The following is a 16,924-nucleotide window of genomic DNA, read 5'->3' as shown; positions in this document are numbered from 1 at the left end:
AAGTGGAATAATATTATTGAAATAATAAGTGGATTAAGCTTTTTAAATCGGCAAGAGAGAAATAGAAAGATAGAGCAGAAGCAGTAAAAGTGCCTATTTAATAGAAATTATTACCATTATAACATCAGTCATAACATCAGTCACATTTATAATCTATAGACCTGCACTGTCTATTAATATACTATACATAGTATTGTATTATATTGAGTTTGATAAAAGGGGTCTAATTGCTTCATATATCAGTGCAAAAACAGTAAGTGTTTTCGTGGTGCTTTGACAAACAGTGTCAGCTTTGTTAATGGCAAAGAAAGTTTGGAGTGTTTAGATTAATGAAATATAATGTGAAATTAATATTAATTTTCAATAAATCAAAGTATTGTGTTGTGTCACACATTATTAGTTCTTCGTCACATGTATAGTAGACCATTATTTGTCAGTGGGTAATGATAGCCCTTTTTACTGGTTACCACCACCAAGTAAATTTCAGATCTGTGGGAAACACTGACTGCAACGTTTAAGAAAACAAGGCGGCATGTGGTTTAAAAGATGGCAAGTAAAATAAAAAGCATATCTGTATGCAATACAGTTTCATTATTGTTCATTATTAACCAGAGCGCCTTAATATAACTTGAAAAAAATATGTGCGACCAAATCATATTTTGCGCCAGTAACTGAAAAAGTTGGTAGCGCAAGTGCCACCAGTGGAAAAGGTTAGTGTAGTTCCCTGTTTCTGACATTTAGTGTGAACACACAGTCTTTAGGCTTTCATTGATAAAACTAAAAGCGGCTGATCTCCGCAGTTTCATTTTGCGAGCGCATGAAAGTTGCGCGATCTTATTTCATTAATTGCGCTGAAAAATCTGAGAAAGCTCCAACATATTAATGTACAAAACACTGTGCAGCATGTTTACTTAAAACACAAGCAGCACCATATTAGTTCGCGTCCATTTAAACAGTCATTACTCCAGCTCGCGCTTAAAGGAAAGCAGAGGGACTTCCCCGCAGTCTCCACGGACCACCACTCAAAGTAATCAGGACAGAAGCTGTCGAAAGTGGACAAAAGAGACGGACTGGTGTTGATAAATACCAGGTGTAAACAGAATTTGTCTCTCTCGTCCACTTGTGATCCGATCGACGAAAACGCATCTTAATAAGCCCTCTTGTGCTTTTAAATACACATTGTGTAAGTGCTTCCTCAGGTTGGATGTACCACTGCCTGCCTTGCACTTACTGTTACAAATATTGCAGGTAGCATTGTCTGCATCATCCTTTGTAAAATTTAACCACACGTTAGATCGCTTTCTGTTAGTTACAAAGGGGTGTCACCAAGTTCCCACACAATATCTCTGTCGCACGCGCGCTTTCGCTACGTACCAGACTCACTCACGCAGCGCGCTGACATGTTCTCTCAGGTACCGAAATTGAGCACCGATTAATTTTATGTGAATCGATACTGGGTAGTACCGACGCAATTCGGTCGGTGCCTATAAAAGTACCTAGTTCGGTGCCCATCCCTAGTGCCATGCATGATTTCAAACCATGACGTCTTATGCCTAGCGTACAGCAAAGAATTTTTCACAGTCCCAGACTAAAGACCGGCAGTCTTTAGGAATCTAACTGGAGTCTCGGCGCGCTCCCGTCGTCTCGATCGTTAACTGTGAGGTGATAATCTGCAGTCGGCGACCCGATTTATGCCAGTCTTTCTTTAGTCTTTCATATCAAACATGTTTGGTATTATCGCAAGTCCCAGCGTAGTCTCATGACGTAAACCAATCAACAACCAATAAACTCGTTCTCCGGAAACAGGAAGCTATCAGTCACAACAAAGAAACATGTCGACGTACGGGGAAACACAACGAGCGCCAAGTAGGCGAAAATGGACCGTGGATAAAGAGGAGCGCCTTGTCGAGCGGTGGGCAGAGCAGCCGTGTCTTTTTGATGTAAACTGCCATTCATACCACGACAGAGTGGAAAAAGAAAAGAAGTGGAGCGATATTGCCTGTATGTGTTAACATGCTTACTCTACCACTCTATTGAATGGCATAACGTGCTAATGTTTTCTGGTATGTGCTTACATTCTTCACACCGCAAGCGTGAGCAACGCGTAAGCGGCGCATGTTTTTTTCGGCGCCCATGTTAACAAGTTAAATCACAAGCACGGACACCGCACGCGTGCGGTCATACATGTGACGCCATAAATGTCATAAATGTGTGTTTCAAACAGTCATGACTTTGAGCAATGTAAAAGAAAGCAATTAAATATTTAAAAACATCAGAAGACTGCGCTGTCATTCACTCTCTGCCCAGCAAATGAGTCCTCATATAGCTTAATACTGTTCAGAGAAACAGATAACGTACATCTATAAATGAAGAGCTCTTTTCCAAAACGCGATAAACGCCATTTTTAAAAAAATGAGTTTGTCATGTCATTTGGCTATGTACTGAACCTATTCACTGCTCCATGAACGTTTCATGCCAAATCACTACATTTCCTTGTTAAAATGTAGGCACAAGATGCCGTTCTTTTCCAAAACGCGATAAGCGCCGAGTCTATTTTTAGCCTAAACGCGATTTATCCTCTCGACCAATCAGAACTCGATGAGCGTTCGACGCAATCCAATGGCGGCACTCTGAGTCTGAACAGATGTTTGTTTATGTTCATTCATTACTCAAAATGAGGATTAATGTCATGTTAATACATCACCCAGAGAAGGTACCCGTTTGCAAGTCGATCTTAATCAAAGTGTTTGGTATGTACAACTTTCGTTTCAGAACTGGCTCGTTTAATACCGTTTTGTACGTTCGCGATAAAGTTTAATTCCTGTGAAGAAGCCTGCTAACGTAACATGAAAAGTACTGAATAGTTCGATAGCCTGCTGATAGACAGACTGGCGTTTGATACATTGATCAATGTCGTGCAAAAGTACAAAATGTGGCTAGTGACCAATGCAGGGACATCTGTAAAGTTGTGCTTTTTGGATTGGACATTATGAGCGCGTTGTTACGGTATGTCATTGAGAACAGAACGAGGGGAGCTCGCTGTGTGTGCGTGTGAGGTTAATACAAACTGTGTATAGGAGAGAGAGAGAGAGAGAGAGAGAGGTGAAATATATTAAGCAAAAGAGGTTCCTAATGCCCTGCTAAGGAGAAAACTGAAATGGTGGAGGGAGTAATAGCAAGTTAGTTATGTGTAATTCTGTTTATTTCATACTGGCTCCAATGTATATTACAATCTGAATAATTTACTTATTCATTTATAGTAGAGTCCCTGAGTATATGTTGGATGTTCTCTTATTTTTTTTTTTTTTTTTTAAAGAATAAAAAAATTCAATTTATGGAAAAAAATTATGGATTTGTAGCGTTTTGAAAAAAAATAAAATTATCTTTGAATTTATAATCAACAATATTGTCGTTTGATTTAATAATCATTATTTAACATGTTCAGATTGAGCAAAAAAAAAACAATTATAACAGAATAAATTGAATATGCACAAAATGTGTGGGTCTAGGTAAAAAATGTACTTTTTCTGAAAACTATTGAAATGGATTTATAGCGTTTTGGAAAAGAGCTCTTCAAATCTAAATCTTATGCTTAAACTGTTGACGGGAAACACGATCGACTGCTTCATGCTGTCAATCACTGAGTGATTTTTTTTATTTTATCTTAAAACCTAAGAGAAACAGATTTAATAATGTGCCAATGGCTTTTTATGTCTATAATTGTGTATTGTGTCTATATCTGTCATTACACGAACCAGAACAGCACGAAAACAATGTGGGTTATACAAATTACAGTTATATAAATTACACTGACCGTCAAAAACCGTCTTGAAGAGGTTTTGCTCATTAATGCATATAAAATAAAGTAATGTGAACTTGAGATTTTTATACTGTTATTACAGTTTTTCTCAGTCGCTTTGGTACATTTCTCGAATCATACTCACAATTTGCAAAACAGTGAGTGCATTTCTCAAAACAATTCGGACAAGTAGCAAAACATCATGGATAACCTGCAAACGCCACTCTCTTACTCAAAATTCATCTCTCAAATATCTGTGTCAATGAACATGTCATTGCCATCAGAATGACAAGTCAATGTGTCATTGTGTATGGATAAGACAGTCAAATTGTTTAGTCACGTTGTCAATATAACATTTTACTCTGAAGTGATTTCCTAATGTCGTCAAAACTTTAGCGATAGTTTACAAGTATTGTAAATTGTAATTTACACCTGAGTGTAAGTTCTGTGGGAGTTTGATTGCAAGAGACTAAACAAAATTTACATTTACGCTTTTACTGTTTGTACTGTAATTCATTGACAAACCATGTCATTGCCATACAGAAAGGAAAAGCACTGCATATCCCAAAGAAAAAAAGTAGAAATGTGAACATTGAACAATATCTTTAGGGAAAACTGTACATGCAGTGCTGTCTTACACTGAAGTCTTCCTATACCTCCTGACCCAGCAAGCATGTTTGGCTAACAAGGCTAAATTTGGGCTGCCAGTGAAAGTCTAATAGACATCTAACCATAGCCAAAAAATAGACAATGCAAATACTTTTAGATTATGTAAAAGAAATGAAAGCAAACACCTTGAACACCTGTTGGAATATCATACATCTTCAAGTTATTTTGGCAAAAATGGCATGTAACCAAATTCAAGGTTATTTAGGGTAAAAGTGGGTTACTCATAGCTGGACTATATTGGGTCTATAATTAGCCGTCATTTCAAAATCTCAGTTTTTGCTTGCTGGGGACATTTCTGTCTGTTAGAGAAAGTTGAGATTCACCTGGGAGCAATTTACCAAGTCAGGACAGATTTAGAAAAAACTTCTAATAGAAATTTTAAAAAAATATGTTTGACCGGCACAATTATGAGAACTGTATTATGAGAAGTTGTTCAATAATTTAGCATGTAAAGACTTATACTATGAACTGATGCCTAAATGTTGTGGGGGGTAAGACAGAGCCCCATTATAATACATTTTGATCAACATGACATAAGCAATCGATAATGTAGGAAAAAGCTGTACATAATCATTTGCATGGATGTACCAAAGCATTTGCAACTTGTTCAAAGAAATAAGAAACTGCTTTTTTGATGTGCACAAGTGACACAATGATGTGAGAAATGAACAAGTAGTTTTGAGAATTTCAATTCTGATCTGAGAATTGTACCAAAGTGACTGAGAAAAACTGTAAACTGCACAGTATGCGCTGCAAACGCAGCTGGTGTGAAAGCACAATGGACACGCGCATACATTTTTGTTAAATCACTGCTGAGCATGATGATAAAACGCTAAAATAATCTTGTTGTAGTCTTGTAAATAGTGTCACTACAAGATTCAGTGTTTGTATAATCTTTAGTCTGAGACTAAAAACTGTGAACCCAAGTCTTTAGATGTGAGCTGATAATCTTATAAAGTCTTTTCTAAATCTTTTCAAAGTCTTTAGGTGTACACAAAGCATTAGTGTATTACCAACAGTAACATTGGAAACCCTCCGTTCATTCCCGAAAAGTGTTGTCCGCAAAAAATAAAGTTGTAATTTAAAAAGCTGTAGATTTAATCAGTGGCTTATTAAATCTACATGGGGAGATTGAATTGGTGAGCCTCTAAAAAAGAAAAGTTCCGCACTTTGCACATCACTGGATCGCATTTCAATCAAGTCATGTTAACTCCATCAGTCATCTTTGTCGGTAACATCCGTGAATGTTGACGTTTACTCAAAAACGAAAGTATACGGATGAACTTACGTTAAAAACACCGCCACCTTTTCACTGTCACATAAGGGAGAGGCGCGCGCTGTCAAGGCAACATGAGTGAGTGAGATAGACACACTGATCACTCGCAACAATGAATTGAGACGTTTAAAATGGTGAAATAAAAATTTAAATGGGAATCATGAAAAATCTATTTGTTGCAGCCAGTGTTACAATGTAAACAATGTAAATAATAATAGCAAACGAGCAAACACTGATGGTCTTTGACATGCAAAGTAGTGCTGTGTTCAAAATATCGATACGACGATACATCGTCATGTAGGTTGTCTACAAACCGGAAGGTTGGTGGTTCAATCTCCGGCTCCACCGGACCAAGTGTCGAGGTGTACTTGAGCAAGGCACCTAACCCCAGCTGCTCCCGACAAGCTGGATGGCGCCTTGCATGGCTGACACTGCCGTTGGTGTATGAATGTGTGTGTGAATGGGTGAATGTGAGGCAAACTTGTAAAGCGCTTTGGATGGCCATAGGTCTGTTAAAAGCGCTATATAAATGCAGTCCATTTACCATTTATACAGTGGGGCAAAAAAGTATTTAGTCAGCTACCAATTGTTCAAGTTCTCACACTTAAAAAGATGAGAGAGGCCTGTAATTTTTGTCAAAGGCACACGTCAACCATGAGAGACAAAATGAGAAAAAAAATCCAGAAAATCACACCGTCTGATTTTTTTAAGAATTTATTTGCAAATTATGGTGAAAAACACGTATTTGGTCAATAACAAAAGTTTATGTCAATACTTTGTTATATACCCTTCGTTGGCAATGACAGAGATCAAACGTTTTCTGTAAGTCTCCACAAGGTTTTTACACACTGTTGCTGGTAGTTTGGCCCATTCCTCCATGCAGATCTCCTCTAGAGCAGTGATGTTTTAGGGCTGTCGCTGGGCAACATGGATTTTCAACTCCCTCCAAAGATTTTCTATGGGGTTGAGATCTGGAGACTGGCTAGGCCACTCCAGGACCTTGAAATTATTCTTACGAAACCACTCCTTCTTTGCCCGGGCGGTATGTTTGGGATCACTGCCATACTGAAAGATCCAGCCACGTTTCATCTTCAATGCCCTTGCTGACGAAAAGAGGTTTTGAGTCAAAATCTCACGATACATGGACCCATTCATTCTTTCCTTAACTCGGATCAGTCGTCCTGGTCCCTTTGCAGAGAAACAGCCCCAAAGCATGAGGTTTCCACCCCCATGCTTCACAGTAGGTATGGAGTTCTTTGGATGCAACTCAGCATCTTTCTCCTCCAAACACAAGAAGTTGAGTTTCTACCAAAAAGTTATGTTTTGGTTTCATCTGACCATATGACATTCTCCCACTCTTCTTCTGGATCATCCAAATGCTCTCTAGCAAACTTCAGACGGGTCCGGACATGTACTGGCTTAAGCAGGTGGACACATCTGGCACTGCAGGAATTGAGTCCCTGGCTGCATAGTGTGTTACTGATGGTAGCCTTTGTTACTTTGGTCCCAGCTCTCTGCAGGTCATTCACTAGGTCCCCCCATGTGGTTCTGGGATTTTTGCTCACCATTCTGGTGATAATTTTTACCCTACGGGATGAGATCTTGCGTGGAGCCCCAGATCGAGGGAGATTATCAGTGTTCTTGTATGTCTTACATTTTCTAATAATTGCTCTCACAATTTATTTCTTCACACCAAGCTGCTTACCTATTGCAGATTCAGTCTTCCCAGACTGGTGCAGGTCTACAATTTTGTTTCTGGTGTCCTTTGACAGCTCTTTGGTCTTGGCCATAGTTGAGTTTGCATTCTGACTGTTTTAGGTTGTGGACAGGTGTCTTTTATACTGCTAACAAGTTCAAACAGGTGTCATTAATACAGGTAACAAGTGGAGGACAGAGGATCCTCTTAAAGAAAAAGTTACAGGTCTGTGAGAGAAAGAAATCTTGCTTTTTTGTTATTGACCAAATACTTATTTTCCACCATAAATCGCAAACAAATTCTCAAAAAATCAGACAATGTGATTCTCTGGATCTCCTTCCCCATTCTGTCTCTCATAGTTGAAGTGCACCTACGATGAAAACCACAGGCCTCTCCCATCTTCCCAAGTGGGAGAACCTGCACAATTGGTGGTTGACTAAATACTTTTTTGCCCCACTGTAGATATATTCATAGATATTAGGGATGCACCGAATCCAGATTTTTTAGGTTCGGCCGAATCCACCGTTTAAGATTCGGCCGAATACCGAATCCTACTCGCATCCTTATTACATTAACACAGTAAAACACATGAATGAAGTAAACAACGTCCACAGCAGTGTATTTTTAATTTTATTTAATTTTAACTGTACATTATGCCAGGATGGGAAAAACTATTTTGACAATTACCATAAGCCTATGCATAATGAAAGCGATGCGTTGCGACACGTAGGGATGGGCGATAACTTATCGTTTGCGATATACCTTCAGAATTTGTTCTCACGACGAAAATCTGTCGCCTCACGATGACAACGATAAATCTAGTTGATGAGGTTAGTTTGTGCGCGCCCAATTCACTGTTCAGGTGCGGAGTGAAAACAAACATGGAGGAAGGCGGACGTGAGGCTGAGGAGATGCTTGTTGTTATTACCATGAATTTACCAGAATGCATTTACCAGTTAATACAAAAACGTGCTGTTCACACATGCAGTGACGTTCCGTCTTTTTACCAGTAAGACATCATTCACACATATCAAAATACCAGTAAACTCGGAGAAAAAGCGGAAGTTGAGCTCAGTGTCATATTTGTAAACAATGGCGGGTTATGACTTAATATCTATGGTCCGTATTTTGTTGTTTACACATCTGTGGCAAACGGTGACGGTCGCGAAGTTGCTCGTGACCAAACAACATTGCGTTAGGCGGCGTCAAATGGAACCTGCGTTTGCACATTAGGCCTCACAGAGGAGCGAGATAAAGTTGGTTTTAGGTTTGATATTCGCTGCATATCCGCCTAGGCTGCTTTAGGGGCCGTCTGCAAATCACAGAGGGTGTGCTAAGGACGTCGGCAATATGGCAAGCTGTTTAAAACCACTTTGCTGAAGATATGTGGCTGTTGACTTCAGGTGTGCTCGATTGTAGGGACTATTGACGGTTCCACACTAAACTAATTTGCTTTATCAGGTTACTTTAACATGTTTGTTACTTTATCAGGGTTTTTTGCAGTTGTACTCTGTTGTAATGTTGAAAAACACATCTAAAGACATTGTTACTTTTCCTGTTTGCACTATTTTTGCACCATGGGAGTATAAATAAATACAGAATCTGTGTTTACATTTTAAACTTGTAATTGATTTGAATTATTATTGTGTAATTGTTGTTGTGTGATGTTTTTCACCACAGTCACAGTGGAACACAACTTAAACATAACCTAATCTGATATTTTACAGAAGAGAATAATTTATCGTCATATTTATCGTCACAGCAACAAACAGATGAAATTACCGTGATATTTTTTTTAGGCCATATCGCCCATCCCTAGCGACATGCTCATTTTTCCAATAAGCAAGCAGCTCAGTGCTGAAAACTATAGCTGTTTCTTAATACCAAGTACTAGGGCTGCACGATTAATCGTTTTTGAACCGAAATCGCGATGTGAATGGATGCGATTTTCGAATCGCAAGAAATGCGATTATTTCGATTCAAAACTATTAAATATAACAATCATCTAGTACGCAGTTTTTGACAGTTCGCTTCATGCGCATTTTACGTTTGATGCAGTTTAGACCAATAGAGTGCATTAACACTGAGGTGCTGACTACACGTCATCACACCATTTGGAAAACATGAGCGCGAGCAGCAGTTCAACTCCTCAACAAAGTGTACGGCCATTTGATTTCCGCGATGCGGAAAACACGGACAGAATCGCGAAATGCATACAAATGGAATTAACTGCACAACGCGGAATGTCATGAAGTTGGCAGATTTTGGATTCAGTCATTTTAAAAACGCATTATAACTCATTAGCCGGCAAATGAAAGGACAGAAATGCGCGAAAACATTTCCCTTTTGTGTAATGTTGGACTTAAAGAAAGGTGTATATACGTCCGTTTCTCGTCATGCATCGCAAACAATGACAAGCGCCTCATCAGACTATAAGCAGGTTTCATTAAAGCCCGGAACACAGCAGACGAAACAGGTACATTATACTTTCTTGCACGCGCACATCTGCACCGCTTTGAATATTTACAGGCATGAGGGTTCATGAAGCGCGCACACAGAGAGCAGTCAGCACACGCGTGACCACTAAACTTAAGTTTTCTTTCTTGTCTAAGTGAATATAAACAGCTGGATGTTTATCAGTATATTGAAGCAGAGCAGTTTTAAAGCTGTCTTGTGTCTTAAAGTGACAGTAACCTGGTGCTTTCTGTGTCAGAAATGTTTATTACACACCAAAACTTAAAATCACTCCTTACTCTTAACTGAACAAGCATCTGCAGCTCCCCATTTAAAATCCTCCAGTGAGGACTGTGCAGGCTTTTCTTTGTATTTTTTGCTTATGTTAAATCACAGATTCAACTAACTAATATATTTACATTTATTACAGATGCCTGAAAAGTAAAACAAGATGAGTATAGTCTTATGATTAAAAGAAAAAACTAAACATTTGCTTGTCAGAAGCATTGTTGTAGTGACAGCCAAAATACTTTGGCCTATATGTTATTTTAAATAAAACTTTTAATACATTTTTGTTAAATTGTATTTTTTTTAATGTTCTTAGATTAAAAAAAAAGTTTGTCTGCAGAATAGCAAACTCCTGCAGACAACTTGGTACAATGTTTAAGAGGTTTTAAATAAACAGTAGCACAGCATCTTTCTTTGGTGCTATTAAAACCACCACAACAAACCTGGATGTACCTCTTTTATTATATACTAATGAATCGCACTTTAAATCGCGAATCGCAATTTTGATCAGAAAAATCGCAATTAGATTTTTTCTCCGAATCGTGCAGCCCTACCAAGTACGCCAAACTCGGACTTGTGTCCTTTGTAGTTCGAACTTGCAAGTTCAGACTCGGAAGAACGAACTCCTGACGCGACATGCATTCTGGGAAACCTCGCTGTCATAAGTCCACACAAGTCTCCTCTGATGCATCCTTGATAAAATGGGCGGATCAAGAACACATCCGGGGATTTTATGTGAACTTGGGCTTGATGCGAACTTTGAATTGGAACAGTACTTGGGCCGCGACTGATGACGTTTCACAAGTCCACAAGAACACAAGTACAGACAAGAACTCATATTGAGAAACGGCTCAAATTTAACTTTGAGTGAGAAGCTCCGCTCGTCAATGTCAGTTTTCACACGGCCGTCCAATTACAGTTGAGGAGGGGCGGGACATTACCACAGCAACCAACCGGCTCACAGCTGAAGCATCACAGGTACCAAGGGCTCGGCTGAAAAACAGCTGGCATTTGGCGTCATCAAGGCGTTTTCAGCCGTGTTTAAAAGTTTTGGTGTGTCGAGCCCCTAAGGCTCACCAAAAGAAAAAGCTCATCTCCACGTCAGCACCCAATGTGTGTAATACACGGCCGCGTGATGTCGACCAGTGTAGCGCAAGCCTAGGGTTCGGTTCGGTGGAAAAAAAATCTAGGATTCGGCCGAACCCGAACACCGTCAAAAAGCCCAGTATTCGTCCGAATCCGAATCCTGGATTCGGTGCATCCCTAATAGATATAGAATAATTAAATGAGAGACACAAATATAATCCGTTGAGTAAGGCACTATCTTTGAACATCTGCTTTTAAAAAACATAAGTTAAGTACTAACTCTATGAGTTTCTATGAGTTACCCCAAAAGCTAATAAATGAATGGCAAAACCCCAACACTGCGTATTCAATGTACAATAAACAGATAATAATAATACTAATAATGTTACTGTTACTAAATTCTGAACAAAAATGTAATTCAAAATAGTCTTGTATCGTGATGCACATCATATCGGGCCCCTTGTCTCGGGATACGTATCGTATCGGGAAATTGTTGGCGATACACAGCCCTAATGCAAAGACAGAGTCATTGTACTTCTCAAAAGAGTTAATAAACAGTACAGACTAGCTAGCCATTTCATTAATAATCATATAACAGTTACTTACGTTGTTATATTCTTCTCTATGGGTGCATCGTCAATAACTCCCGAGTGTTTTCATTTCAGATGCTCGTGCATTGTTGTTGTGCTCCCATGATAAGCCAGCGACGTCTGGCACAGTGTAACAGACCACTGTTTTATTTTTTCATCCTTCTTTGTGTAAATAAGAGTGAAAAGACAATTAAATTGTTTCGTGTTTCTTTCAGATGTGAAGAGTGATTCATGTTTGGATATAGAAATAACGTCCTCAACATCAAAAGAGCGACTGACAGCACAAACTCTTTCCTGCATCACCTGTGGAAAGACATTCAGCTCACAGAGACATTTAGAGAGACATGAGAGAAAACACACAGAACAGAAACTCTTCACCAGATCTGAGATCAGCTTTACTACCTTACAAGAGAAGAAACTTCATTCAGAAGACCACAAAGAGAAGAAGAAGAAGAAGAAGAAGAAGAAGCAGTTTCACTGTGAGCAGTGTGGGACGATTTGTGTCTCTTCTTCTGATCTAAATGTTCACATGAGGACACACAGTGATGAAAAGCCTTTCTACTGCACTGAATGTGGAAATTACTTCAGAACCAAAGATAGTCTTAAAGTTCATCAGAGACTTCACACTGGAGAAAAACCTTATCATTGTAGTGTCTGTGGGAAGAGTTTTAGTCAACTGTCAAACTTTCTTATTCACAACAGAATTCATACAGGTGAAAAACCTTTCAAATGCTCTCAGTGTGACAAGACGTTTACTTGTTCAAGTAACTTAAAAGACCATCAGAGAATTCACACTGGAGAGAAACCTTATCACTGTAGTGTCTGTGGGAAGAGTTTTAGTTACTGGAATAGCTTTCTTGATCACAAGAGAGTTCATACTGGAGAGAAACCTCATCACTGTGGTGCATGTGGGAAGAGTTTTAGTCATCACACTTCATTAGTAAATCACACAAGGCTTCATACAGGTGAAAAACCTTTCAAATGCTCTCAGTGTGACAAGACCTTTGCTCAGTCAGCTTCCTTAAAATCCCATCAGAGAGTTCATACTGGAGAGAAACCTTACGTCTGCTCTCATTGTGGAAAGAGCTTCTCTTATTCTTCTTATTTAAGAGTTCATGAGAGAGTTCATACTGGAGAGAAACCTCATCACTGTAGTGTCTGTGGGAAGAGTTTTAGTGCAAAGTCTACCTTACTAAAGCACAATAGAGTTCATACAGGTGAAAAACCTTACAAATGCTCTCAGTGTGACAAGATGTTTGCTCAGTCAGGTCATTTGAAAGCCCATCAGAGAGTTCATACTAGAGAGAAACTTTAACACTGTAATCATGAAATCAGAAAAATATTATTTTTTATATATATAATTTGCAGGCTTTGACATACCCAGGACTAAATGATGAAATTGACTTTAGTCCCTTTTTGTAACTGTTCTTTTGTTGTTTTTTCTTTTCTTTTTAATAGAGTTCTTTTTATTGGTGTCCTAGCTCTACTGAAATTGCCATCTAGTGGTCTTTTCTTGTATTGTTTACATATGGGAATTCATTACCTTTGTGATGTCATTCAGGTGTTTGTGATTAGCTAACCTTTTAAGGGGCTGTCCACACGGAGACGCGGATCACTGTATACGCATAAATTTGTTATCGTATTGGCGTTTCATCCACACGGATCCAGCGTTTTGGGAGACTGAATCCGCTATTTTTTGAAACCGGGTCCTAAAGTGGATAAATCTGAAACCGACACCCATGCGGTTTCGTCTGTACAGCCAATCCGTATATTTTGTGAAGCGAAAACGTCATCACATCACGTGTCGGAAGCATCACACGTAACAGAAACAACAATAACGGCGAACTACGTGATTGTGTTCGTGCTACAGAAGCTACTAAAGCCTACTAGCTTTATTACAGCAAAATCTATTGCTTCTATGCAATTGTGGTGACCAACAAGCGATAATGGACAACACCATACGTTGGTTATGCGCATGCTCAAAGTCTTCTTCTCCGTGTATAGTGTATATCTGTGGCAGAATTACAGCGCCCCATACTGGTCCGGCATATATACTACACCGCTTTCAGTCGGTGTCAGTGGTTTCGTGTTTACGGATTCTTTTTTTAGAGCAAGGAAAAAAATGATCGGATAGGGAATGCACTGGCTTCGTGTGGACATAGCCTAAGTGAAGATTGTTTGTTTGATCAGTATACCCTGAAGAAGGCTATCTGTGCTGCTACGCGTGGGTGGCTGCCCTGTTATATGTTTTTAATGTTATAGCCATATTTAAATAAAGGCTTTTTACTTTTTGATATATGAAGAGTGCCTTGGATTCCCCTTTTTTAACACTGTAATGTTTGTGGGAAGAGTTAATCAACAGTCAAACTTTGTAAAGCACCAGTCACCTAAATAAGGTTATGACACCAAAAACTTGTATAAAGTTTTAAATATTGTTAAAAAACAAGTTAATAGTAAAATAGTCAAATTATGAGCAATATCGCAGATAAGTAGAACAGAACAAACATACAAATGAAATAAAATTGCTGCTCGTGTTTTTAGATTAATCTAACAATACTGTATTATGGAGGACAAAAAATGACTTTAAGGTCCCATATTTGAAAGCTTTCTAGAGTATGATTTTAGGTTATAATGTCCTTAAAGGGATAGTTCACACACAAATTAAATTTCTGTTATTTTTTACTCACTTTCATGTTGTTTCAAACCTGTATAAATTTCTTTGTTCTGATGAGGGAAGATATTTTGAGGGAAGTTTGAAATCAATACATTTGTGAGCCCCATTCGCTTCCATAGTATTATTTTTTCTTACTATGAAAGTGTTGTTTTATAAGTGAAATACACATTTGAAATAATGTTCTTACACATTTATCATTTTTATATAGTCACTTTTATAAACTATTTTGTTATGTGTCAAACTTGCTTATTTTATATTGTGTGCTATCTGATGTTACAAATTGGTTTTAAAGTCATATGGGCGGTTTCGCGGACAGGGATTAGACTAGTCCTAGACTTAAACACTTTTAAGAGCTCTCCAAACTGAAAACAACTTGCACTTACATATCTTCAAATACATCAGGGCCCTTTGTTTTACCTCAAAATGCACACAGGTAATGTTTTTAGTAAGGCATGTTTGTTAAAACTACTTATATTTCCTAATTAAACTAAGACCTAGTCCTGGATTAAGCTAATCCTGGTCCGGGAAACTGCCCCTTAATGTCTTGGGACCACAATGTCATGAATTGTTCATTAACTTTGCTTGTTATAGGAACACACTGAGAAAGGAACTGTTCAGATAATAAATGCTTTGTTCATTTTTACAATAGACCTATTCTCTGAGCTGGTAAAGGAAAGTTTACATAATTATTTAGTATTTTGTCAGTCTTTTTATTAGTGATGTAACGATTCAATCACGATTCAATCGCGGTCCTTATTAAAAATGGCTGTCTCAAATCGATTCTGAATCGCAAGGCTGCAATTCTTCGTTTTATGCACAGCTTGTGCCTGTATTACGGCATTTGGTCAGTAGGAAGTCCTTATCAAAAATCATTATGAGTCGGAGTCGTTTATAACGTGCATTTAAAAAAGCAACACTCAAAATCATTCAAAATATTCTTTATTATCATGAAAATACCTGAAACAATTTGAAGAACAGTGTATAAATATCCATGTGTAGACATTTCCTGGAATAGCGTTTGTAATGCTACTTCTTGTGTGGCACAAAGGGAGTTTCTGCACGGGAGCGCCCCCTGGCATTCGGATGTGCCTGTATTTCACCGTAATTCATTCAAATTCATTCATTGAGAAAACGCGCATTTGCACGATGAATCGTTACCCCCCTACTTTTTATTCTTTCTAGGAAAGCTAAAGGACCTATTATTATATTGAGAGCATCTTGACCAGATGCACAGTGTGATGTGGTAGCATCATAAAAATGAACTGCAAGAGCTCGTAGAGAGGAGTAAAGACTGCTGAGAGGAACACCACTATAGACCCTTTGCAAACACGTGACCTAGACCACGTGACGACGCCATGCTGGACGGCAAAATCACTGACGCACTAGGTTGATTAGTAATAGACGAGCGGGATTTTTGATTAGTTTTAAACAGTTTAAATATATATTACACTAAAATACATGGCTTCTTATATTAAGGAAGTTGTTGTGCCGTTATCGGTCGAGGTAGGGCATTTGGTAGGTCCTCACAAAAAGCGCTATTTAGAGAAGTTAGAGATAGCGGGACTGGATACCGACCCTTACCTTCTTCCTCCTTCAATTTTCACGGACCTCATTAAACGCCGAGTCTGCCCGACTTCAGCCCGCATGATTTGTACCACTATGTGGTAAACGGGATATCCCCATACACTGGTGCTGATCTTAAGGCTTTTAAAAGTCTGCAGAGCTGCCAACTTCTGAGTTCAGCTTGGAGTGAGATTTCTTCTGGGGCGGGGGGGTTTGTGGTTTTTATATAAGTCCTAACCATTTGCCAATTGATAATAGTGTGGATTTTAGCTATTTCTGTGTTAAATAGTTGGGAAAGACTGCGTTAAAATGGTTCACAATACAAATCGAATCATATTTTAGAAATTAAATTGAAATAAAAGCTTTTACTGAATTTAAATGCCTGATATTAGAGTCTTTACTATTATTTTACACACTTCTATTATGCTTTCCTTCTGATAAAAGTGCCAAAAAAGTTCAGTTAAAATCTAATGAATAGGCTACTGGTCTCTGTAAAATGTATAACTGCAGATAACAGCAGCTTTGATTCAGTTTATCCACTGAGAAAGAGAAGCGTAAAGTGATGATTTGTGATTGGTGATAGAGGGACTGTCACAATCAAATAAACCAAATGAGTAGTTTAATATTAAACTAAAGCAACAGATAATGTGTATGTCAAGACCATATAATTATATTTCGTATATATTATTGTTTATAGATGTCAAATATCAATTGACTTTTTTTCTCTTTTATTAAAACCTGTCACCGCAAACATCACGCAGGCTTGTACTGCTTGCAAACATGCACACGCGAGTGATGGTTGATTAAAATTGCTGTTTTCTGAGGGTAT

General features: G+C 38.4%; 2 protein-coding genes across 4 annotated transcripts in view; both read left to right on the top strand.

Annotated features, from left to right (window-relative positions):
• LOC129437131 (uncharacterized) overlaps nt 1-15,075 on the top strand; it is a 41,628-nt gene extending 26,553 nt beyond the window's left edge. Inside the window, exon 4 of the mRNA XM_073863022.1 lies at nt 12,074-15,075. Coding sequence (XP_073719123.1) covers nt 12,074-13,173 — 1,100 coding nt within the window. The 3' untranslated portion in view covers nt 13,174-15,075. The remainder of the gene's footprint in view (nt 1-12,073) is intronic.
• LOC129437097 (uncharacterized) overlaps nt 1-16,924 on the top strand; it is a 524,696-nt gene that overhangs the window by 322,247 nt on the left and 185,525 nt on the right. The window lies entirely within an intron of this gene.

Source organism: Misgurnus anguillicaudatus, chromosome 24 (genome assembly GCF_027580225.2).
Source record: "Misgurnus anguillicaudatus chromosome 24, ASM2758022v2, whole genome shotgun sequence".
NCBI lineage: Eukaryota > Metazoa > Chordata > Actinopteri > Cypriniformes > Cobitidae > Misgurnus > Misgurnus anguillicaudatus.
The sequence above is the reverse complement of the archived record's forward strand: the minus strand, read 5'-3'. Positions and strand labels throughout refer to the sequence as shown.